Source organism: Homalodisca vitripennis, chromosome 4 (genome assembly GCF_021130785.1).
Source record: "Homalodisca vitripennis isolate AUS2020 chromosome 4, UT_GWSS_2.1, whole genome shotgun sequence".
In the NCBI taxonomy this organism is placed as follows: Eukaryota; Metazoa; Arthropoda; class Insecta; order Hemiptera; family Cicadellidae; genus Homalodisca; species Homalodisca vitripennis.
In genome coordinates, this window is record NC_060210.1 from 17608606 (window position 1) to 17635889 (window position 27284).

The following is a 27284-nucleotide window of genomic DNA, read 5'->3' on the forward strand; positions in this document are numbered from 1 at the left end:
TACAGGCTCTTGGTGCTTGACGTCCAACCTGACCCAAGGCTATATATAGGCTCTCAGTGTGCGACCTCGTGGCGTCGCGACCGGAAGGTGGGACCTTATAGAGGAATAATCCGTGGATCCGCCACTAGATTCCGTCTATCCCAAAACCTAACCAGCTTTGATGACTAAATAAATACTAATAATTTGGGTATAGTTCCGAAAGGTTCCCTAACCAAATACAACTAAAATCTAGACCACCCACGCTAACTTCTCCCGGTCCACCCTGCTCGAAAGCTGCACAACGACTCTTGTGTGCACAACCTCCGGTCACAGCCTGAAAACCTAGCAGGAACCATCCTACCAGAACCTGTCCGGAAGAATTCCGGATGGTAGGAGGCTCCTATTGTTTGAGCTAAAGGCTAGAGGTCGGCGCAGCTGGCTATAGCGTTCGCGGCAACAGACGGATAACGCGCGCCAAATTCAAAACTGTAGCGGCACTCGCCGCAAGTGCAAAAAGATTTACATGACAGTTTTTTGTCAGAATACATAAAATGCTTACTTCATTTGATAATAAGCATAATTTACAAACGTCTCAGCTGGCTAGATTACTGAATTAGACTATGTCTGCAGAAATAGATTCAAATGGAAACTTGGTTATCAATGGAGTAATAACTGATCTTCCACACATCAGATCAAATTGATTTGTAATAAATTTAACTGAAGAGCAAGTTTTATAATTCTTACATCAATATTTTTACTATCAATACCAATAGGTTACCTGAGCCGTTCGTCACTGTGCTATAGATGTGATCGTACAGGCTGTGACGATACAGTGCTGGAGTATAGCTGGTAATTATCTTCCATAGGTCACCTGTTGAAAGATGTAAGATTATAAATTATAACCACTTTGCAATTATTATAAACAAAAGGTACTATCAAATGAATTTATTATTTAGTGGTAATATTTCAAAAATGGCTGTTTTAGCAATATTTAAAGAAAAATGTAAAAAGTTGATGATTAGTAGTTGATTATATCACTTACATATTTGTAGTCCTTCTTGTTATTATTATGTCATAAAAACTGTCATCATCCACATCTTAACAATTGCACCTTGATGTATCCACTGATCTATGTTCAATGCCAAGGTCTCCATCTCTCCATATGATCTATTCATATATTTCATCCGTTCCATTTTGACCTAAAGTAAGACTCCTAGGCCTGTTCTTGGTTTTATTCCATGGATGCTGCCTACCAAGAATGTTATATTAAATGAAGATATTGTATCACCCTTGTACGCTCCACAGCCCTAGTACTTACAGGGTTTGTCCGGAAAGTAATAGGACTGAGTCGATTAAAAAAAATGTAAATTGCAAATCGTTACAATTCTTTTAAAACTTTCAAAATAGGCTCCTTCTGCGTCGATGCAGCGCTGCCAGCGCGATTTCCAAGCATTGAAGGCGTCACGGAAGGCATTCTCCGGAATAGCCTTGAGAGCCGCGGTGCAAGCTGCTTGGATCCCCTCTGTCGTCTCAAAATGCTTGCCTTTTCAGGCAAGGAAACAAAAAAAAAAGTCTGGGGGGGCCACATCTGGGCTGTAGGGTGGCTGTGGAAGAGTTGGGATGCCAGCCTTGGTCAGGTAGCTGTTCACAAGAATGGCGGTGTGAGCCGCAATTTCTGGTCGCCAGTGACCACTTTTGGGACCATCTTCACACACACTGTGCGCATGTTCAAATGCTCCATTACAATTTCATGAACCACAGATTTCAGTAAATGTAACATCTGGCCAATTAAATGAATACTTAGTCGACGGTCTGAGTTCAAAACTTTGCGCACACGAGTCACATTGTCGGTGTTTGTCGAAGTCGAAGGTCTTCCAGTACGGTCTTCATCAGCGACCTCTTCCCGGCCCTCCATAAAGGCCTGGTGCCACCGAAACACACCACTTCTTCCTAAAGCAACATCTGGGTAAGCCTGCTTGATTATATCAAATGTCTCTGTCGCAGATTTAGCGAGTTTCACAAAGAATCTAATCGTGTACCCCTTCTCTAACGAAACGCTGCATTTTCGGCTTGCACCACTCACAGAAACAGGTCACGTGAAAAATGCCTGTCCTGACTCTTCAGGTGCTCGGAGAGAGAACTGACCAGCCGCTTGTTCGTTAGCTAGGAACAGCCTCTACCGAATCCAGTCGGTGCGCGCACGCTCCGAAGTATAGTCTCGGCGAAAGAAAATCAGTCCTATTACTTTCCGGACAAACCCTGTACCTACAGTGACCTGATGTTTGACAAGGAAGCTGTGCATGTCTGCCAGCCTGTCCCTCAGCTCAGTGTTCCCGAAGGTGAAATAGGCCATATCTCGGCCTGTCACAGCCGCTGCCATCAGCTGTAGCAAGGTTTTGAGGTTGGCATCACCCCTGTACGCTCGCTCCACAGTCCCAGTACTTACCTACAGTGACCTGATGTTTGACAAGGAAGCTGTGCATGTCTGCCAGCCTGTCCCTCAGCTTAGTGTTACCGAAGGTGAAATAGGCCATATCTCGGCCTGTCACAGCCGTTGCCATCAGCTGTAGCAAGGTTTTGAGGTTGGCATCACCCCTGTACGCTCCACAGTCCCAGTACTTACCTACAGTGACCTGATGTTTGACAAGGAAGCTGTGCATGTCTGCCAGCTTGTCCCTCAGCTTAGTGTTCCCGAAGGTGAAATAGGCCATATCTCGGCCTGTCACAGCCGCTGCCATCAGCTGTAGCAAGGTTTTGAGGTTGGCATCACCCCTGTACGCTCGCTCCACAGTCCCAGTACTTACCTACAGTGACCTGATGTTTGACAAGGAAGCTGTGCATGTCTGCCAGCCTGTCCCTCAGCTTAGTGTTACCGAAGGTGAAATAGGCCATATCTCGGCCTGTCACAGCCGTTGCCATCAGCTGTAGCAAGGTTTTGAGGTTGGCATCACCCCTGTACGCTCGCTCCACAGTCCCAGTACTTACCTACAGTGACCTGATGTTTGACAAGGAAGCTGTGCATGTCTGCCAGCCTGTCCCTCAGCTTAGTGTTCCCGAAGGTGAAATAGGCCACATCTCGGCCTGTCACAGCCGTTGCCATCAGCTGTAGCAAGGTTTTGAGGTTGGCATCACCCATGTACGCTCCACAGTCCCAGTACTTACCTACAGTGACCTGATGTTTGACAAGGAAGCTGTGCATGTCTGCCAGCCTGTCCCTCAGCTCAGTGTTCCCGAAGGTGAAATAGACCATATCTCGGCCTGTCACAGCCGCTGCCATCAGCTGTAGCAAGGTTTTTGAGGTTGGCATCACCCCTGTACGCTCGCTCCACAGTCCCAGAACTTACCTACAGTGACCTGATGTTTGACAAGGAAGCTGTGCATGTCTGCCAGCTTGTCCCTCAAACTTAGTATTCCCGAAGGTGAAATAGGCCATATCTCGGCCTGTCACAGCCGCTGCCATCAGCTGTAGGAAGGTTTTTGAGGTTGGCATCACCCCTGTACGCTCCACAGTCCCAGTACTTACCTACAGTGACCTGATGTTTGACAAGGAAGCTGTGCATGTCTGCCAGCTTGTCCCTCAACTTAGTGTTCTCCCGAAGGTGAAATAGGCCATATCTCGGCCTGTCACAGCCGTTGCCATCAGCTGTAGCAAGGTTTTGAGGTTGGCATCACCCCTGTACGCTCGCTCCACAGTCCCAGTACTTACCTACAGTGACCTGATGTTTGACAAGGAAGCTGTGCATGTCTGCCAGCCTGTCCCTCAGCTTAGTGTTACCGAAGGTGAAATAGGCCATATATCTCGGCCTGTCACAGCCGTTGCCATCAGCTGTAGCAAGGTTTTGAGGTTGGCATCACCCCTGTACGCTCCACAGTCCCAGTACTTACCTACAGTGACCTGATGTTTGACAAGGAAGCTGTGCATGTCTGCCAGCCTGTCCCTCAGCTTAGTGTTCCCGAAGGTGAAATAGGCCACATCTCGGCCTGTCACAGCCGCTGCCATCAGCTGTAGCAAGGTTTTGAGGTTGGCATCACCCCTGAACACTCCACAGCCCCAGTTCCCGGTTGCTACGCTTTCGCAACTCCCATTGGACACGCCCCAAGAGAAACCTGCGTATGCCTGTTTAAAAGCGAGAAGTCTAGTGAAGAATTTATTCTTATATCTACAAACGTATACAAAATACCCATAAACAAAATACAACAATTTAAAAAATATAGTGGAATGCTTTAATATTTTCTTACAGGCATATTTGTATATTTATTATATATTATTACTCTTCAAATAGCAGTAAAGCTATAAATAAGGATTTTGAAATATTAAACTAGTTCCAATTATCACTAAAAGTTATTTTTTATATAAACAATTTTTTTAAGAAAGTTGATGAAAAATGTATCTATTACAAGAAGAGAAATGGAATACATTACTGATTGATATTTTGGTATTATCCGGAGGCCGCAATTTCTTAACAATTTTTCTTACAGAGGACCTAAAAAGTACATTATTAGAAAGAACGCTTTATTTGACTGACTGTGAAAATTACATGTCATTTTGATCATCAGTTCTTGTTTTCTGATTGCCGGAGAAAGCGATGGCGGCGAAAAGGAGGCCACTAATACCATATCTTATTTGTTATTAGGCTATACATATGTGAGTATTATAAATATAAAAGTTTACATTTTCGTTGCTACAAGTCGATACTTACGAGCACTCACATGTTCTGAGCTTGAAGTTAGGTACTATCTTGAGGAATGTTTTCTTTTTTCACCAAAAGCGCGGGAAAAATAGGTCAGAGGCATTGTGATCTGATGTTAGAAAATTCGATCAATCTGGGATATGACAGATCACTAACCTCAGAAGGTTAGGAAAATACTAATCAGAAATGCCCCTGGCCATCAGTGTGGACTCGCCTTTGTCACCACTCCATACTTCTGGTGAAAAAAGAAAAACATCCCTCAAGATAGTATCCAGATTTAAGATCAGATCACGTGAGCACTTGTAAAGGTTATCTTCAACTATGATACTACTAGTAACAAATTTATGATAACCTTATCTAAACCTACTTACATAGTGAAATACAAAAAAGTAAATAGGGACATAATGGCCTACTTCTCTTTTTTTTTTGCTCTCCTTTTGGAAGTAAAAAAAACCAATTGTCATAAAAACATGTTATTTTCAGAGTAAGCCAAATAAATTCTGTTATTTCTAATAATTTGAATTTTTAGGACTACAATAAGTAAAACTGTTCTAAAAATAATGGCCAAAGTACCTAATGATTAAATAAATAGCTGAGACAACTAACAAAAAATTTACCCACAGGAGATTCACTTCTGGCTGATTTATCTTCCTGTTGAACGTACTACACTGGGTATAGTGAAAATCTGATGTGTCACTTATTCCTAAGCAACCGCATGGATGTTCAGGAGCGGCACATCAATAGCAGTAAACTTCCAGAAACTGGGGAAGTGTTGATCGATAGGTCTTACCGATAGGAGGTTGTCTGTTGGCGGGGGTGGAATTCCATTAGTGTTTTAGACTAAACACCAGGGTGTACTTTTCCCAACCAAGTGTGGGTGTACTTCTTCCAAGCAATACAGAGTCCGCTATCTCTTCTCATGAGATTTTGACAGGAGGAGACCTCTACCATCAACCTTACCCATTCTGAAAGTCCTATCACTCCGGAAGCAAGTGATTAGGTCCTATTGGGACTGAGTGCAATAAGGAGTTTCCTCAGCCTCATATCCTAAGTGAACAAAATAAAAATTTAGAAGAAAACTTTTTTCACCTAACATGAAAAAGTTTATTCAGGTTAAAAGATTTATTAAGTTTATGAAAAAAGTCTATCTACTTTAGGTTTATTTAAACAGAGAATCTGAAACATCATATACATATTATAGTACTATTTGCTATTATAGTTTAACCCTTCCCAAGCCGTAGACGGATATATTAGAATGGTAGACTTTGATCAAAACGCCAAATACAGTTATATCCGATATTATAGATTATGTCTCTTGGAGAGCTTATTAGTTCCTATAAAAGGCCTTCAAAATGCCTGGTGTACACTCTGTGCTTATCGCGGTTGACAAGTATTTATAAACGACCTTCACTCTACGGCAGGGGGAGGGGTGCGCCCTTTGTCTAATCTGACCACCTGCCGTCAGTTTTGCGTCCCCTTCAGAACCATAACCAAACATATCCGTGGCTTGTATTACTGCTTTCTTGATTGTCATAAATGCGTGTCTACTACGTATCTCATTATCATTCTTCATCGTGTGGCAGTGTTGTGATTAGTTTGAAATATTTATACTGTTTTATAGTAAAATTTATGAGATTGAAATTTATTTGAAGTAACAGTTTTGTAAATAGTTCTTTTTTATTTTTATCAATAAATGCGCTAATTGTAGGTAAAATGCCCTGTTTTATACTTTTTTTGCTTTTACCTTTTTGTAATTGACTTATAACACAAATTAGCTTTCGAGAAATTTTTGTTTACTTGTCTTGGCGTATTACATTTTTGTGTTGTGACAAAATTTAAATATGCTAAGGATAAATTGATAGAAAACGATATATTTAAAGTTCCAAGAAATTTATATTACTGGGCAAAAATTCAAATAAAACATTTATTGTTTGCTAAATTGTGTTTTCATCTAAGACCATACCTTGTTAAGGTCTCTGCTGATATGTGCCTCCGAGTACTGTGTCTTGCCACTCTGAAAACGAGTTGCGTCGATGGCGAGCACCGTACACAGACGACGTCCACCACTGTCCCGAGGAGTAGAGTCCTCCACATTACCGGTCCACTCAAACGTGTTGGAGTATCCTTGGTACGTGCTGAACCTCTCACAGCCTAAAACAATAAGTTACAAAGTACTGTAAAATGTAATAGAAGCGCTAGCAGGTCCTGTGATAACTAAACATTCAGAACGGAAGAGTTCAGAAATTATTCTCACATGTAACATTCATGACATTCATGTTTGCACATTTTGTACATTGAATAGTGTAAATTGATTGAAATAGATAATTAAATATTAAAATTGTAAAACTTGTAAAAACTTTGTAAAATTGTAAAAAATTCTTCAAGATATACTAAAATATTACTGACAGCAAAGTTCCTCTACGGAATACAAAGCCTTGCCAACAATATTGTCCTTCAAAAGTTTTATAAATCTGTTTTTATCTTGTATGTCATCACTGCTTTTAGGGATATGTTTAAAAAATATACTCCTGAGTATATGAGATTGAATATGAGCATAAAAAATAGTTTTCAGAACAGGTCTTCATCATCATCATCATCATCAGACGTTTCCGTTATCACGGGTCGTCGTACACAGCCTCCTCCACTTTTGTCTATCATTCCAGGTCTCCTCTTCCTCCACCTGTATTTTCTGTAGTCCCCTTCTCTCTATGTCTTTCCACACTTGGTCCTCCCATCTTCCTCTCGGTCTTCCTCTTGGTCTTCTTCCTCCTTCCTCCTTCTCCAGTGCTATTCTAGGCATTCTATTATCTCCCATCCTCTACAAATGCCCCATCCACTGTATTCTTCTTCCTTCCATTGTCTCTTGCAGTGAAACTACCTTCAATCTTTCTCTGGTTATTTCGTTCCTTATTCTATCTCTTCTTGTAGTCTTCTCTATCCCTCTTAAAAATCTCATTTCTGCAGCTTGCAATCTGCTTAAATCATTTTTAGTCCACGTCCATGTCCATTTTTCAGAACAGGTATGACACAAAAATATGACATGTGTCTTAGAGCATACAGCCCAGAATTAATTTTACTTATTTGGTCCATATGTTTATCCCAGCTAAGGTTAACATCAAGGTTTAAACCCAATTATATTGGTATGAGTAAGAAGTGAAATAATCGTTTATTAAATTCAAGTATGGTAATCAAAGCAGAGCCCACAAACCCAATGTGGATCACTAATGAAATATCTAATTACTAGCAGTTACCCGTGGTTTCGCCTGCAATTTCGTACGTTTTGCATCTATATGAACACTTATAGTTCAAGTGAATTATATTTTAGATGCCAATGTTGAGTTTGCCTTCTTGCCGCGATCAAGAAAATATATTTAAAAGTGTATATTTATGGTAATTTAATTTGTAATTTATTCCAGTTTTAGTAATTTTTGTTCCAAAACTGATTTTACCTCTCTCCTGACAGACGTTGTACGTTTATGACCACTGCTGGTTCGAGTGAATGATATATCCAACACCAATTTTGAGTTTTCCTTCTTGCCACGACAAAAATGGCATTTTACATTGTCGTGGCAAAAAATATGTAAAAAAGTTTATAATTATGCTCATTGTAATTCACTTCATTCTTAGTATGTTTTGTTCTATAGTTGATTTTGTTTTGTTTCAGAACCTAGAAAATATATATCACATATCAGAGAAGCCTACTTCTTTCAAAAGAGAACGAAGAAGGGTTTTATATCAGTCTTTAAATTTATATTAAAAGTTTTTAATATTTTAGAACATTTAAAGCCGGTACATTAGTACAAAAGAACAGTCCAGTGAAATTTCATCTTGTCAACTGTTTCAAAGTGAGTCTTCGGAGTCAAATTCTGACCTTGTTTTGTTTTAGGACTTTTCTAAGGTAGATAGTACAGGGTGGAGCGCGGTAATTTGCTGATTTGGAAATGAAATAAAAAAATTATGAACCTTAGAAAAAAATTATTTTTTATTTTAATTATATTGAACAGTAAGGGAATTTTTAAATTACATGGTTTTTTAAATAATGTATCTGGCAAATGTCGACCTTCGGCATCCACACACTGCTGCATACGTTTTCTGAAGTTTTCATTAACTCTAACAAGCATGTCGACTGGTATTCTGCCAATTTCAGCCTCAATATTGTTCCCTAGGTCTTCCAAGGTGTTGGGACGGTTGATATACACCTTCGACTTCAGGTAATCCCAAAGGAAAAAATCGCATGCGGCTAAGTCTGGTGAGCGTGCCGGCCAGTTCACATCACCCCTCAAAGAGATAAGCCGTCCAGGAAACATTTCCCTCAAACAATTCATGGTAACCCTCGCTGTGTGTGCAGTGGCACCATCCTGTTGGAACCATGTATGCTCTAATTGCATTGCGTCAAGAGCTGGCTGAAAAAATCCTGTATCATAGTCAAGTACCGTTCGGAGTTCACAGTTATAGCACGACGGTTATCCTGAAAAAAGTAAGGGCTAATGATGCCTACTCGTGATATGGCGCACCACACAGTGACGCGGTCCAAATGGAGAGGTCTCTGGTGGACTTCTCTGGGGTTTGTTTCACTCCAGTAGCGCATGTTTTGCTTGTTGACACCCATTGAAGTGAAAATGTGCCTCATCAGAAAAGAACACAATTGCGTCACGCGGAATAGTTGCAAGAATGTCTTCACAAGAAGTACGCTGTGTCAAATAGTCCCGTGCTGACAATTGATGGACCACGCACATTTTATACGGGTGAAATCTCAGTTCATCATGAAGAATCCGGTGGAGAGAACGTCTTGGAATGCCAAGAGCAAGTGATTGCTTCCGAGCAGAGCGTTTTGGAGATTGCAGTACTGCTGCTCTAACTCTATCGATGTTTTCCGGTGTTGTAATCCTTCTCTGAGGTCCCCTTCATACACATGACACATTCCCTGCTGTTCTGAATGCAGTTACCCAATTTACAATGGATTGCCGACCAGGAACACGTCCGCGTGGGGAACAGCGAATCGTAAACGAAAAGCACGCTGCACTGCAATGATTGAGTGGGCATTTGAAAAATACGCTTCAACACAAAACGACCTCTCCTCTCGTGTCCACTGCATGATGGCAACTGGAACGCGGAGGAATACAAATCTCCCGTCAGCCACTATAAGCCACGCCCACTATCCCCTCTCTTTGACCAACAGTGCCGCCACAGCCTGCAGTGCAAAAAAGCAAATTACCGCGCTCCACCCTGTACTTACCTAATCGCTGGAATTTAAATCGGTGTTATTACACAACTTTAGAGATCAAGGTGGGAATTTTTACTTCAAAGACCACTGGGGTGTAGCCTGATGGGATTTTCGAAATAAGAATAGACCTATATTCATCCCAGGAACCACAAGAATGTCCACGTAAAATTTCAGTACAATCGGTTAAGTAGTTCATGCATGAAAACAAAAAAAAAAAAAAACAAACAAAGGCACTTTCACATTTATAATATTATTATAGGTCAACCGCTATTAAAGAAACCTACGCAGAAGCAAATTTCTGAGCAATACTGCACAGGAGGGGCCCCCCTCCGGCGGGGAGTTGGGGTGGGGAGTGGGACCAGCACCTTCTTGTATCTGTTTATCAGCTGTGTGGATCGTGTCTCGCTCTCACAGTTTTGTTTACATTGCAGCTACTTTACCTGTTCTATAACTATATATTTTTTTGTGTAGGCATATACAAGTGTCGAAGTCTAAGCATAAAATATTAATTGAACAGATTAATGTAGTCATAGATGTATGCAGGAAGCTTGAATTTTGTTTTGAGGTTAGCCGTGCAGTAGCAGTGGCCATTAGAAATGTGTTGTTTAATTCGAACGGGTCAGTTAAGTGAACAACTGATCCAGATCAGAGTTTTTCAAAAGACCCGTTCACTTTGAAAGTGTTGTTCAATTTTGCCTGGCAACTGAATAAATTTGATACTTTTTTCCAAATCAGGTATATGAAATTAAATGAAAATGGTTTATTTTCCCAAAAATAGTACAATAAAACATATATACATATACAAGTATTGCAACAAACGTATGCACATTTTTTTTCCTTCCTGAGGGAAAAGGACAGTTTGTCCACGCGCTTAGTCCTAAAAGGACCTTTGCGCCTCCCTTACTTTAATTTTGTGCCCTCAAAGACCGAGGCTTTTGCAAAAACCAATCAAATTTAAGGGCTCCTGTTCTCTAATGTCCTTGGGGCTGAGGAAATATGCTCCCAGGTATCTTTTCCGAGTCTCTACGATGGCAGGACAATCTAACCAAACGTGCTCCGCTGACTCCTCCTCCTCTCCACAGAGTCTACATTCATTACTCTGACTAAGGCCTACCTTCATAAGGTGCTTCCTCAGAGGGTCATGTCCTGTCAAAATTCCTAATATCAGTCTTACATCCTCCTTATTCTGGTCTAGGAGAGCTGACCACCCTTTAGCATAAGGAGAGATAAACAATTTGGATAGTCTTAATCCTGAGGCTCTACTCCAATTATTGTGCCTTGTCCTTTTTTCCCAATCTTTGACCAGAGCTTTAATGTTGAAGAAGGCTATCCCATAACCTGGCTCAGGCCCCACCAATGTGGATTCCTCTCCCATTTTGGCTAGGATGTCCGCTTTTTCATTCCCATGAATACCTTCATGACCCGGTACCCAACCGAGTGTTACTCTGTTATTCATTGCCAGCTCTGCTAGAGCATTCCTGCATTCCCAGACCGCTTTAGAATCAAACAAACAGGTATCAAGTGCCTTCAGTGCAGCCTGACTATCAGAAAGTATTAGGTATGATAATCCTTTTGTCCTCATTTGTATGAGTCTTCTGGAACATGAGTCTATTGCCATGACCTCCGCCTGAAAAACCGTGGCATGTCTTCCTAGGGGCACAGCCATGTCAACTCCAGGTCCATGTATTCCATATCCTGCCCTAGAGTCAAGGCGTGAACCATCAGTGAAAAACTTCAGGATTCCTTTTTAATCCATTTCTCCCTACTTCCGATAGAGACCGTATATGGTCTGTCAAAGGAGTATTTCTAACCATTGCATCTGACACCTTGGTTAGCATTTCAGACAACGTATGCACATACATACAATGTCTGAAACCATGTAACAAGAGTGTAACAATATAGTACTTATACATATTTAATTATTTCTTATTATATAAATCTTGTAGTAATTCTATTTAATTCAATTAAAATTTGAAAAAAGAAGAATATTATAACTGGGAAGAGCCAACATGGGCTTGGTCGTGGATATTGGAACTCAAAACTAATAATAGAACAAATTATATTACAAGTATAAAAAATAGTTTTGTAATTTTTGAGATTATTAAATGGTTCTAGAATATATTTTTAATCCGGCTGGGTGGCAATGACAACAGTGACCATGCATGCAATTGATGAGTCACATTGATAATGATATGTAACCGAGTATAAATCTAGTTTTGCTGCACTGTTGTATGATGTATTAGTTACGGTAATTATAGTGAAGGACCAACCGAATAACAATAAATAATGAGAAAGGGTTAAAAGTTCAGCGATAACAAGGGACAACAAGTCTGTATACTTCTTCGCCATCTAACGATAGTAACCAATCCTTTACGCGTTTTTAAACCAGTAAAGATTAGGTAATTGGCGAAGTTGTAACTCAAACACACGTTACCGTACAAAACAGGAGAAATATAATACAAATTTGTTACACTGAATGTTTTTTTAAAATATAGAAACTGTAATGCCGACTTGTTGTGAGTATCGTGTGTTATGAGTATAGTTGTCAACGCAAAAAGAGTATGAAAATTAGTGTATAAGTAAATAAGAATTGTTTTGATAAACAAATGTCTTATAGTCATTATTTTTGCCTCGAGAAAAAGCAATTCTGAAGAATATGTTTTACTCTTAAAGAACATTATTTTTAGTATTGTTTTCTGTTCAGTAATTAATGGCTCAATAATAGTTTTGAAAGCAGCACCATAGACTATAATACCAAATCAAAGTTGGAATTGAACGAAAGCAAAATAGGCCACTTTAATTTCCTTATCCTGTGAGTACTTCTCGTCATTGTCTGAAGGCAAAAATGTAGTTGCGGATTTTATTAAGAAAAATTAATGTGTTTTGACACATTCACATTATGATGTGAATTTTTTAAAATATATTTGCAGGTATTGAATCATGCCCAGGAGCGGAATTTCCTCTCAAACTGGATACGTAATGTATAACCTTTTGTAACAGTGCATAAGTTAAAGGTCGAATTAAGCCTATAAGATCGGTCAAAACATTGTTATATTTGAGCCATTGGAGTTCGCCAAGTTCTGACCCACATTCGAAAAGAATTCATTAAATTCGTTGACTACTTCAAGCTTAATTTTGTCATTGAATAATTTGGTATTTGGCAAATATTTATTTAGCTGGAAAAAAACTTTGTTAACCTCTCTACCACTCAATTTATTTACAACCCACCAAAACATTTTAAAATCCCCATTAGTTCGGTGCTCCACATTAAATGGTTGCTTTTTCACCAATTTACTTAATTTATCTCTTTCTCTTATAGCTTGGACTAAATCTGAAGTAATCCATGGTTTTAGCTTTTATGACCTAGTTTTAAATTTATTCGACTGGCTATTGAAATTGTAATAATATTTTGAAGTTGTAGTGCAAAAACATTTACATTAGTGCTGTTAAAAATTGATTGCCAATTAGCATTTAAAAGGTTATCATTGTGATAACACATGGTCGATATAGGTGCGATGTGCAGGGTCGATCTGAGAGGAGGCGTTCTGTGTAGTAGTGTGCGTAATATCATTTTAATGAATCGTTAAAACTTATAGTCAACCTGGGTATTATGAAAAGTGGTGGGAACTTACTCGGTTAAATGTATAAAATGTGTTATTATAAAAATAAATTATTTTCAAACGAGCAATGTGTCTGTTTGATGTTTAGTAATTTACTGAAACATTTGTAGTGAAATAACCTTATGATAAATCAAAGGTATATCAATAAACCAAGTCCATTGTTCATAAGTATTAACATTTAAAATATTTAGTAATGTATATAGTAACATACAATTAATTATTTTTTAATCAGTTGTAATAATAATATATATTTACATTTACTAGATTCCTGAATATATACTGTTGTGAATACAATACATTTACTCTTATATATCTATCCATTCACTGTAAGATATATTGTTTCTTCCTCTATTCCAATACTTTTTTACAAGTGGATCCTTTCGTTCACTTGGTCATTCCGTTCAGTCGTTTATTTTGTTGAACACGATGACCGGTAAAACACGCTCTAGCGGGAAGGCTTAGTAACTCTGTACTGACCGGTTCAACTAAACGGGTCGCAGCACCCGGCTGTACATATTATTATTACGATAGACTGAATCAGACTGGTATTTATTACAGTGCTAGTGAATATAATATGAAATATATTGTATATCTCTATAATATAGACCTAAATTTGTGTAACTTACATACAAGAATCCAGTTCGTACAAGTAAGTGAGTATGAACACTGGACAGTTCGACCCGGTAAGGCACTACTGTTCTAGATCGATCCTCAATGTGTTAATCGAATGAAATTCTTCAAAAATTAATGTGGATTTATGGTGGTCAATATTTAAACGTTTAGAGAGAAAGGATAACATGCTTTAACAGTTTAAGGAGCTACCTTAATGATCACCGTGTAACAGTAGATTAACATAAAATTCTGAATTATCTGCACTAACCGCTGATAATGATGGCTTCGGTGTCGTCCAGAACTTCTGTGAAGAGACGAGCGAGAAGCAACTCCGGACAGATGACAAAGCGAATCTCCTCTTGAACACAGCCTCGGCCAAACACAAGTCCTCCTATAAACCTGTAAATATAAATGTTCTTCAACGATTTTTAATAACATAACTATCGATCGTAGCTGTAAATACGTTTGGACCAAGTACGTTAGCACTTGTTATATTTTTCTCTCATCTTTATCACATTAGCTACTGATCACAATACACATGGATTGGAAAAAAACATACTGAAGTGATTTTTTTTAAATGCAACCCAATGTCTCATTTTTAAAGTTCTATATGCGATAGTGTGACTATTATAGTTGTTTCTAATGGCAAGTAATTCACTGTTAAGCCTTTATTGCTGACTAACGCTTTCCTTGTTAGTCTCGTTATGCTCTTGGCATTAAACTTTCTTCTTTTATGGATTAACTAAGTAAGTACAATTATGTGATTATAATTATATGATGTCAAAGATAATTCAACATTTTATCTTTAGCAAAATACTTTCACAGTAGTACTAAAAGTTATTAAGTTATGTTATTAAAACAATACTTTTCCAATATAGTTTATTTTTTGGACGAGGCCTTTCAAAACCAACGGTTTTATCGTCAGGTGACTCCACACAAAATTTTGTTGGAAAGGCCTCGTCCAAAAAATGTTGTACTATTTTAAAAGTATTTTGTTAAAGATAAAATGTTGAATAATCTTTTACATAAATTTTATAATAATATAATTGTATAAACTGAGCCATTTTATGTAAAAAGGTAGAGATATTTTTAATGTTTTTTCCAACTGCTCCAAGAGTCTTCAAAATACTTTTAGTTAGATTTACCAATTACAACATTTACCAACATATTTCCAATCAACAGCAGATGATCATAGTACCTTGTTGCAGAAAACATGCTATATCACAATGTGACACATTTATGACAAATAAGTTTATCTAAATCATTATTAGGGTAATTAGAACTTGAACATACAAGAGTTGTTCAGAAAGTAACCCATATTTGATGATTACTCCTTATCTACGACAGCTACTGTTATCATGTTGAAGATGGAGCTTATATTGGCTACTGACGAAGACAGCCTTGCTATCAAAAGGCCTCACAAAAATAAAAGTATTGAATATTGGTTTAAGTGTAATTAAGTTACAGTTATCATATTTACCATGCATGATCTCTGTAACCTCCTGCTGCTCCAAGAATAGCTCTCATTCATATGTTAAGTAAGTCAACTGCCAGTAAGGGTTTTTTTTTTGTTCTCTTAGGACAAGAAGCTTATAAATTGCACTTAGTCCTGTAAGAACCTTTGCGCTGCTTCTGGAGTGATAGGATATTCAGGATGGGTAAGGTTAGGGAGTAGGGCCGCCTCCTATCGAGATCCATGAGGAAGAATTAGGGCACTACATCTCAGTCATCCTGGAAAAAGGGGAGGCCAGCTCTGAACCAGCCTCTCCAGTCAAAATTGGCAGGGGGTGGCACACCCTTGTTGAGGTTAACAAGAACCTCTGAGTTAAGGAAACAAACCCCACCAACTCCAACAGTCATCTTCCACAGTAGACTAGACCTATCGAATTGCCCATGAACCCCAGAATCTCAATATTTGCGGTTAGTGATGTGCCGCTACTAGACATCCATAAGGTTGCTCAGATTGAAGTGGCACATCGGTTTTTGCTGTGCCCAGTGGTGGGTTCAACTGGTAGGTATAAACCAGCCAGAAGTGATCCCTGCTGGGTGAGCAGCTACGTTGCTGACTTACGGTTAATTGTGGTTCAACAGTTTTAAAAATGGTTACAATTTAATTAAAGTAATCTGGTTGGCTTTCATACACATAAACCCCTGAAAACAACAAACATGTGCAATTAGCGGATTTGGGTTTGAAACCAATGGTTATAAAATTCATCGCAAAATTGCTCATGGAAGATTGTAGCTGCATTTTAAAACTGTGCTGTATGAAGCCATGACTACTGACCCTGAAATTGAAATCCCCGCTCAAAGGAATCTAATTTTAAACAGTGGAAGAGGTCAAACTGAATGCGATGACGAAACTAATGGCGATCCTTAACGCGAACTTTGCAACTTGTTTCTGAAAGTGGGAGGATTGTTTCAACAAGTGCATTGTGTCCAAAGGAAAGCATTTTGTTGGAAACTACCCGTTTGGTTGTTATCAGTAAGCTAGTTTTTCAGAACTGTATTATGAAAATATATGATCCTTCGGGACAGCCCTTATATACATTCTGTAGGCATATTCTTTGGGCTCAACATTAGACAAAAACAAAAATAAGTTTGAATAGATTTAGTAGATTTACCTGCAACAGTCAGTCTCAAAAGCACATCTAATGCAAGGATATTAATGTTAGGAATATAAGAGTATGGAGTACCCAGAAGTTCGTGAATGATGCTGCACTAGGTCAGGCTCACATTTAATAATTTGACAATTAAAGATATCAGCTCTTTATAGAAGCAAAATATGTATTGACCCTTTAACCGCCATGCCTCAGAGATATATCGTGCAACTCTAGTTCTGAGAACAACAGGCTCACCTGAGTATACTCGTTTTCATATTATCAGCTGGTTTATTTTTGTTTCATCAGCTGGTATATTGTGTGTTTTTTTTGTCCTGAGGGAAAAGGATGGCTTGACCCCGTGCTTAATCCTAAAAGGACCTTTGCGCCTCCCTTACTTAAATTTGTGTCCTCAAAGCTCGAGGCTTTTACAGAAGCCTATCAGATTTGAGGGCTCCTGTTCTCTGATATCCTAGGGGCTGAAGAGATATGCTCCCAGGAATATTTTCCGAATTTCTAAGACGGCAGGACAATCTAACCAAATATGCTCTGTTGATTCCTCCTCTTCTCCACAGAGTCTGCATTTCTATATTGTGTTACTTGGTGCTATATTATGTTAGAAATGTTTAGAAGACAGCTGTCCAGTTGGTGGTGCAATTTTTTGGACATTACTAAAACTACTTGGATATCACACACGAGTTCGGGAATGTTTACGTAACGTTGATATTTTACAAAGTGTTTTCCTATGTTTATTCGTAGGCAGTTGTGTGATAGTGGTAATATCTTTTAATTATTTGGCAGATTGACATTATTTTAGATGTTTGTAAAAATTTTTAATTGATTACTGTATTTACTAAACTTTAAAGTGTTATGTAAAAACTTAAAATGGGAAAAAATACTCAGTGTTGGGGAGTTTTAGTATGTAACTAAACCAGGCGCATGGGTGTTGTAGTGAATCCAGGGACGTGGTGGTTAACGGGTTAAGGAATCTATAATATGTAGCTGCTCAGTCCAGTGAATTTTATTTTATTGCTCACTATGAGAATAAAAAAGTGCACATTTAAATTTAGATTTATTCCACACACAACTATGTGGGGTACTCTTCAATCAGATCTATCCCCCCCTCCTCCTGAAAAGCCAAATCTTAGTTACGCCACTGAACCACACTAACCTGTCGGCAAAATCCACCTGAAGCATGTTGGTACCCTCGTCCTCTATCGTGCCAGTACTCGAGACGTACATGTTGGGCAGTCTGTTGGTAGCCTTACTCCAGTCTGGCAGCTCCCCCGGTGGGACGTAGTGTCGTGAATACGTCACAACGCCTTCAGGCACTAAAAGCCAACAAGATTATAGATCTTTCTGAACCTCTGGGAGTCCACTGACAAAATTCCACATCTACAGGCAGTTTCTGTGAAAAAGTTTAGATAATTGTACAACAGCTGAAACCTCACCTTTTGTGGTAACTCTCCTGAAGTAGTTTATTAAACATTTCAGTTTTTCGTGAAGAGGTGGAAGTCTACCTTTATTCCCTGCCGTGAAAAGTCTGCACAAAACAAGTACATGTACACTCTATTAGCCATATGTTCCATTTAATGTAATAGAGTACAGTTAATCTTTTGTTATTGAAGTAAATTAATACTTGCAACATCGAATACAAGCTTGACGTTGGGTGACGTCATTTATTTCCACCATACAAAGCTAACTGATTAACCCTTCCCAAGCCGTATACGGATATATCAGAATGGCAAAAACAGTTACACTTGATATTATAGATTATGTCCTGGAGAGTTTTTTAGATCACAAAAAGCCTTTGAAATGCCCGGTGCACACTCTGTGCTTATCGCAGTTGCCATTTATAAACGACCTTCACTCAGCGACAGGGGGAGGGGAGTGCCCTATGTCTAACTCCGACCACCTGCTCGTCAGTTCTGCGTCTCCTACAGAGCCATAACCAAACATATCCGTGGCGTGTATTACTGCTTCTTTGGTTGTCACGATCACGCGCATCTATTACACATCTCGTTATTATTCTTCATCATGAGGTAGTTTTGTGATTAGTTTGAAATATTTACAAAGTTTAATTCAGGTTCTTTTTCAGTTTAGTTACATTTTACTATGAAATTAAAATTTATTTAAAATAAACAGTTCTGTAAATAGTTCTTTTTTATATTTATCAATAAATATGCTAATTTTCAGTAAAATTCCCTGTTTTATATTTAAAAAGCTATAATAAAAATTAGCTTTGAACTTAAAGAAATCAAATTTTTTACTTGTCTTAGCGTTATAGGAAAGGTAATGGGGTCTACCAGTGGCGTGTGAAGGGTTAATAAAGCTTATTTTACTCTGACATGAAAATAAAGACACATAAACAAAGAACAGATTTTTAATGAACCCTTTACTGTGGTTTTTTATTTATTTTTTTATGTGAATACATACGATCCTTCATGAGAAGCGATCGCATGTACTCATGTACTCACGTGCGTTGACCTACCTATTACATCAAGTGTTTTATTACTACAAGGAATGTACGACATTAGGTTTTCTGATCAATCCACACATTTTGCCTTACTAAATCTAGTTAATAGATTTAATATGGCAATGTAGATGCTAATCGAAATGGGAGTTTTTAAAAATTCAACAATTATATTAATTTAAATCAAATTCGTATTTCATTTCAAAAAATTATAAAACCAATGGACACCTATGAGGGAAGTTGTTTATTGTTGGTGATAAAATTGCCAATAGTTTAATTACCATTGATTATTACTTATATTAGGTAGATGTTTGGTTTTATACTCAATAATTTTGTGAAATGGTAACAAAAAATGTGATTACTGACCTACAAAAGATGAATATTTTGGTTTAGAATATAATTTAAATTTCATTAATGTATCACAACCTGTAAAAATACCATCAATACTAAAAGAAGAGCAATCCGTTCCGTTGCCTACCTATTGAAATTGATGCTGGGATAAGTACTATACTCAGAATCCTTCTTGTCGGTGTTTCTACAAGGGAATGTGCAGAGAAAGGCGTTGGCCAGCAGACAGCTGATCTGCTGCTGAGTAAGACTGATCGAGTGTGAGACATGCTGCTTCAGCAGAGGCACCCCCTGGGTCAGCAGTGTCGGCAGGCTGAGTGCCAACTTCACTACCTTCGGCAACACCTTTGCGAAGAAATGCTCTGTCTCCACTTCCTCCAGAGCCTGTAAAAATCAATCTATTCTAAATTTAAAACACTCATGTGTCGGTTTCCGAGATCGTTTCTTAGATCCTGAGATAAGAACAAGACCGGGAACAGATCAATAATTGAGAGTATCGAAGGAAACTTGCTTTGCAATAACATACACCAATTTTCTGATAGCATTACAATTTTTCATATAAATATTCAGTGTCTTAGAAATAAGGTTAATGAATTAGATATATTTTTAAATAAAGGTAAATATGATATAATTTGCCTTAATGAACATTGGCTTGCTACTCTGGAGGTGGATATCTGCTTACCTAACGGGTATAATTTGTCAATTATTGTTGAAAAAACTTAGGACATGGGGGAGTATCTATATATGTTAGTAATAGTTTTGTATATGATTATGAACCAATTAGAGCAATTCAGTCTTGAAAAAGATCATCTGTTGTTTTCCCCAGTATAAAACTAATTGTTATCACAGTTTATAGAACACCAGATTCAATTATTGAAGTGTTCAATGATGCTCTAAATAATCTGATTCTCTTTTTGAATAAATTTAAAAAATTTAAGAGTTGTAATCTGGTCATAACTGGTGACATTAATTTGGAAATTCGTTTTACAGATAAAAAATAATTAATTTTCAGAATATGTTAAGATCTTATAACCTGTATTGTTTAAACAAAACCCCAACTCGATTAAATGCCTGTCTTGATAACATTATTACAAACAAACATAATGATGAATATTCATGTGAATTAATTCAGCCACATCTCTCTGATCATCTAGGATTAAAACTTAATATTAAATTGAAAATCAATACCGGAAATTATAAAAATAATTGGAAGGACCAAACAACAGTAAGTACTTTTAGACCTTTGAATCATTATTCTGTAAATATTTTTATAAGTAGGTTAAGCAGATTAGATTGGCTTGGTGAATTGTCAAGGTTTTGTTCTGTTGAATAGGCTTTTCAATTTTTCTTGGAGGCTGCCTCTGATCTTTATAATCAATTCTGTCCTGTAAAAAATTAAAAAAACAATCAAAACCTAGAGATTTTCGGTCTGATAAAAACTGGTACACTCCAAAATTAAAGCATATAAAAAATGTACTTTTACTTTATTTTGACAAATCTAGAACCAACACAGTGTACAAAGAAGCTTATGCTAGGTTAAAAAAGATCTATAGGTATGAAATTAGAATAGATCCAAAGTTGAGAGCCAATGATAATTTTATAACTACTTCTGACAACAAGTGTAAGGCAGCTTGGAAGGTCATAAATTCAGAAGTGGGGAGGGAGAGCAGCAAAAAAAAATCACAGTTTTCCTTTCTCAGCTGAAAATTTTAACAATTACTTTGTAAATATTTGTAATGATACTATACCAAATGCAAACCCAGCCAATATTGTAAATGTAGACAAAATGCTAGAAGCAACATGTTAACATTGTAAATAATTTTAAATGGAATGATGTAACTGTACTTTATGAAGAAAGATGTATTAAAAAACTCAGTAGTTCAAAGTTTGAAGATTTTTATGGTTTATCAAATTATGTATTAACCCTCTCCCGGGCAAACGCCTCGAAACGCCTCGGCAGGGCGCCTGGCGCTAAAGTCCAAACGCCTCCAATCGCCTCCAATTGCTTTATCCACGCTCTCTGCTTTGTGCTGCTGTCATACGGTTGTTTGTGGAACTAATACTGGAAATATCTATTGGCAGTGTCATTGTTGCCTTGTTTATTCATAGTTTTATGTCTAGGGACGCTATCTAGGATTAATAATTTGAAACGGTTCATTGATTACTTCATTGACAGTGATCTAGTTGTTCAGTAGTACAATTCTTTCTGACTTGTGCTGCTATCTTACGTAATTTGATGAACTATTTGGGACTTTTTATAACCACTTATTGACTGAAATCATTTCGTTAGTTGTTTTCGTAGTCTTTACATTTGGTTCTGTACTTCATAGATGGCAGGTTCAAGGTGTTAGCGTGATAGCATTATTTTTGTTTGATTTTAATTTTCCTCATAAGGTTGATACTTTTTTTTATAAATACAACGTTATTATAGAGGATTTAATAATCTTCGTAACGATGTATAATACATAATAGTTTTATTAAAATAAAGTTCTTAACTTAATAAAAACGCGAATAGGTGTCCCCTCGCGACACAGCAGTTATTTAATTCAGCCCAGTAGCGCCAAAATCTCGTCGCGGTAATTCGACCGGGAGAGGGTTAAAGCAATGTTACAGTGTTTTGCTATGTCCTATGGCCTATTTCATAAACTGGATGTTTTTTGAGGGTATCTATCCTAAATGTCTGAAATTTACCATTACAATACCTGTTTTTGAGAAAGGAGATATTTACTCTCAGTAATTATTGTCCACTAATTATTTTATTTTATTTCATTTTTTATTTTATATTGAGAGAAGACTTTTCATGTTTTATTTATATTAATAAAATATTTTTTATTAATATTTTTTATTAATAAAAAATTATTTTATTTTGATAATAAATAAAAAATATTATTTCGTAATAAACTGTTTTTAATCAAACCTCTTCACGAATATCTCATCTTTTAATTATTGGGGTTCTAAATATATTAACAACAATATTTTATTCAAAAATATATTGTTTATGAAGGCAAAAGTATTAGAGAACTTCAAACTGTTTTTTAACAGTTTTATTGAAATACCGCAAAAAACCAACACTATTAATAAGTGCTACAGGATAAATATTTTGCTAAAGAGTCTGAAAAGCTTGTAGCATTTTTGCTAAGAAACTTTTCATCCCAGCTTAAACTTTGAATTGAACCACATACAAGTTTGGCCAATTAAAAAAATTAAGCACATGACCAGTTTCTAAAAGATTATAAACAACAAGAGCTCAAATTAAAACAAAAATACAAATGCAGGACTGTATCTTATTTTAGAAAATGTAATTTTTACACAACGTTCTGTGAGATTGTTTAAGTGGCTAACCGTAGAGAAGAAAGAGTGAAGCGCCCGGAAGTCCCAGCGGTCGCTGTACTTGGAGTTGTAGTGTAAGATGGCCGCCTCCAGCTGCTGACTATTGCTGATAGGGCTGCTGAGTGCCTGCTGCACCAGTTCCCATCTACTCCTCAGCTCTGTCTGTCAACAGCACATCACATCATGGATTTAGAGTGTTGGTAAAACTGAACCTTTTTAACCTTCACACCACTCTTCTAACTTCAGAATGAAACCTTAACCTTTTCACTGCCAAGCCCTTGCCAATCAACATATAATAAACTGCCAGCCCAGAGTCTGGTCTTATGGAGTTTGTCAAAATAATTTGCAACACTTAATAAAAATACTCACAAAAATGTAATATATAACGTTATCTCCATGACCTATTTATTACTTGTTCAGAAAAGTATTAGTATCATCTAATACTTGTAGAATGAATATGGAGTTGCATCTTTAATATTCTTTTCAAAGTCAAACCGCAAAAAAAAAACAAAACCTTTCTTTTATTGTTTACCTATTGATACTAAGATTGTTTATAAAAACAAGTAAACAGCAAATTCAAGGTTTAAAATATAATATAACAATGATTACATGAATTTTTAACATGTTGCAAAATATCTAAATACTGCCGGGCAGTTTTAATACATGCCTCTACTCAAAGGCTTGGCAGGACTAGAACAGGTTGTGAGTATTTCATTTTCTGCGTTGTATACTTGATGCCTTAACCAGCGAAAGTGCTTTTGATATTAAATTATATTGTGGAAGAAATAAAAATGCCTTGTATTAAAGGTTGTGAGTAATCAGACTCGTAGCGAAAGAGTTAAGGTGTGTCTGCATAAGGAATACAAATCTGTTTAGAGGCCATAGCCTATTCACTGACCCCACAAAAAATATTTTTCTCACGTTTTCTGTTATTTGAATCCTTACCCAATATTTGACCACAAGGAGGAATGTTGTCGGTCGAGGTCCATCAGATATGAGTAGTGGAATGGTGTAAAACTTCAGAGCGAAATTAAAAACAGAGGCAGAAAGATTCACCGTTAAGTGATGGCAATGCTTGCTTACATACTCTAGTCATCATCATCAGACGTTTCTGTTATCACGGGTCGTCGTACACAGCCTCCTCCACTTTTGTCTGTCATTCCAGGTCTCCTCTTCCTCCACCTGTATTTTGTGTAGTCCCCTTCTCTCTATGTCTTTCCACACTTGGTCCTTCCATCTTCCTCTCGGTCTTCCTCTTGGTCTTCTTCCTCCTTCCTCCTTCTCCAGTGCTATTCTAGGCATTCTATTATCTCCCATCCTCTTCACATGCCCCATCCACTGTATTCTTCTTCCTTCCATTGTCTCTTGCAGTGAAACTAACTTCAATCTTTCTCTGGTTATTTCGTTCCTTATTCTATCTCTTCTTGTAGTCTTCTCTATCCCTCTTAAAAATCTCATTTCTGCAGCTTGCAATCTGCTTAAATCATTTTTAGTCCACGTCCACGTCTCTGCTCCATATAATAAAATTGGTTGGAAATAAGATTTATACATCAATACTTTTGATTCTTTCCCATGTTCCAACTCCACACAATCTTCTTCACCATATTGAAAAACTTTCCACTCTTCCATATTCTGTTTCCTATCTCTTCTCTTGTTGTGCCCCTATCTGTTATGATACTTCCTAAATAACAGAATTCCTTCACCTTTTCAAGCCTTTTTCCTTCAACTAACACGTCTTTGTTATTTACTTCCCTTCTCTCTACTTTCATTACTTTACATTTTTGTATGTTCATCTCTAAACCATATTTCTTCGCCACTTTTGCCCATTTGTTCAACTCTCGTTCTTTTTACATACTCTAGTAACGCTGAAAAATTAATTATACAGTTCAGTTTAATCACTCATTGAACAGCTACTCTTTTTTTGACATGAAACACGAGCTTTGTTGTGTTATTTATGATGTTACAACACATTTTGTTAAATATTTTGTACATTTCATCCATGTATAGAATTGACTACATAAATTAGGCAGTATATAAGTGCCATAATGAAATGAATGAATAAGTGGTTTATTGTGTGACAACATTGTGTGTGATGAAAAACAAATGACATTAAATATTCACTGGTCTTAGTCGTTAATCAAAGATTACATGGTACCAGGAACTCACTTATCACTTTTCAATACTTTATCTCGGGAAAACCATGACCTTTAAAAAGCTACTGGTTTGTTAAAAATTTACTTTGCCATAATTTAATCACAAAAAGTTGTTGTTTTATTCACACACCAATTTAACAACATATTTGTTTCAATTTTATTAGTACTATTCATCTAAATGAAAAGTTGTATATACTTATTGTTATTACTAAAATTAATTGCCTTAGAAACCATTACATTTACTAACTATCTTGTTGAAAAGTAGTACATATTTATTGTTGTTATTACTAAAATTAATTGCTTTAGCAACCATTAAATTACCAACCATCTAAATGAAAAGTAGTACATATATATTGTTATTATTATTACTAAAATTAATTGTCTTAGCAGCCAATAAATTACTATCCATCTAAATGAAAAGTGGTATATATTTATTGTTGTTATTACAAAAATTAATTGCCTTAGAAACCATTAAATTTACTACCTATCTTGTTGCAAAGTAGTACATATTTATTGTTGTTATTACTAAAATTAATTGCCTTAGCAACCATTAAATTGATATAAATCTAAATGAAAAGTGGTACATATTTATTGTTATTACTAAAATTAATTTGATAAATCAATGAATAATATTAGTTAAAAAAAAATAAAAACCTTTAAACTCACATGGTTCCCTCATTTCATTTAAACATTTTAAATTTAAAAATTGATGTAAGTTTTGTGTTTGAAGAACTTCCACAAAAACAGATGCAGAGATTATTTGAATGTCTTAGTAAATTATAGTGTTTTGTTCATACATACATTATTGTTTACTTATATTATTTAATTTGGCCAATTTACATTATAAACGTGAAAAAGTTAGACTGGAGATCTTTGTAGAAAAAAAGATATTAACCGTTTGTGGTACGGCATTAAACTGATATGATAGCCCAGTCTGTCCCTTAGCTCGACGGGCTACACCTAATGTCCCTTGCTGTTCAGCTCGTCAGACCACTATATGTGGCCCACTGTATTGCACAGTTATAAAGTTCAATCCTTATTCAGCTGTGGCTGGAAAGTGCTGCAATCTCTCTGCCAAATTAGTCAGTAAATTAATTTCTCTATTTGCAGCACATACCATAGTAAACACCGTTCAGAATTGTTTTGTATATGATTGCCAGTGTCACTGCATCTGATATCCTATCAATTTATTAAAATACCAGTACATTTGGTGGAGATAAAGCTCAAAATATTTATATTCTGTTGATACTTGAAACTGATTGTATTTTTACTATGTAAATAAAAATACATTCAAAACAGACATCCTATAGATTAAATTACATATTTGGTCCACTTAAAAACAAGCAATAAATACCAATCAATCAAGTTTTAACCTTGAACTTTGTAAATTGTTTGAGAATTTCATTTAAATCTCAGTCATTTAAATAAAATGACAGAGATGGCAGTACAGGTCAAACACTGCCATTTAAATCCAAGTCAAGTTATGTACTTGGTTAAAAAAACGTGAGTGGCGATGCAGGAAAACGTCACGCTGAGAGGACAACCACATGAGATTCCATCCAAGCTGAGCGAGAGATATGTTTTGGCTACATCGCAAAGGGTTTCACAAAATTAGTTAACCCTTTGACGCCGGCGCTATTTGACGTGCGCTGTGCCTGAGTAGCGGTGCGCGCGAGACCTGCCTGCCCTCGCCTGCCCAACTGTCCATTGAGTTACGGAGAGGTTTCCGCCTTGCGTAAACAATAGCGCTACAGATGTAGTATGTTCAACGAAAGATGAGACAACACATTTTTGCTTATTCTTCACCTAGTCATGTTCACAAAGGGAGTAAATAAGATTTAAAACAAAGCTGTTTCAACTACGGTTGAAACCAAATGTGTGAAGAACTGGAGATAAATAACACTACACAATAACTATACAAATTACTTTCTTTGCAAGTAAACGTTTCAAAACAAAGTTAACAATTTCGATTAGTTTTTTGTGAAAATACAGCAGGTGTCCCACTCGCTACTCAGCCACCCAAGTATGCCGGGACAGACGCTGTCCCGCACGCTAATCGGCCACTCATCACGAGTGGGACAGACGCTGTCCCGTTTGACCTCTAAGGGTTAAAGCTTTTGGTACCATGATTGTTAAGAATTGGAAAATAACAGAAAAATCATTATTACTGATAATAATTATGTAGAATCTTTTAATTAAATTTACTAATTTCACAACAAAACTGTGTATATTTTGTACATTTACAGTATCTTACTAT

At 37.0% G+C, this 27284-nt stretch overlaps 1 protein-coding gene across 9 annotated transcripts in view; it reads right to left on the reverse strand.

The window, feature by feature from the left end:
* The window catches only part of LOC124358998 (poly(ADP-ribose) glycohydrolase-like), a 94431-nt gene that overhangs the window by 47670 nt on the left and 19477 nt on the right, over positions 1 to 27284 (reverse strand). For 8 of the 9 annotated variants that reach the window (XM_046811316.1, XM_046811321.1, XM_046811315.1 and 5 more), the window contains exons 5-10: positions 22887 to 23036; positions 19675 to 19928; positions 18175 to 18266; positions 17895 to 18054; positions 14395 to 14525; positions 6634 to 6821 (exon numbers count right to left, since the gene is read on the reverse strand). In XM_046811316.1, coding sequence (XP_046667272.1) covers positions 6634 to 6821; positions 14395 to 14525; positions 17895 to 18054; positions 18175 to 18266; positions 19675 to 19928; positions 22887 to 23036 — 975 coding nt within the window. Of the gene's footprint in view, positions 1 to 757; positions 851 to 3864; positions 4097 to 6633; positions 6822 to 14394; positions 14526 to 17894; positions 18055 to 18174; positions 18267 to 19674; positions 19929 to 22886; positions 23037 to 27284 lie in introns of all 9 variants that reach the window. The other variant, XM_046811326.1, reaches the window with a different exon arrangement.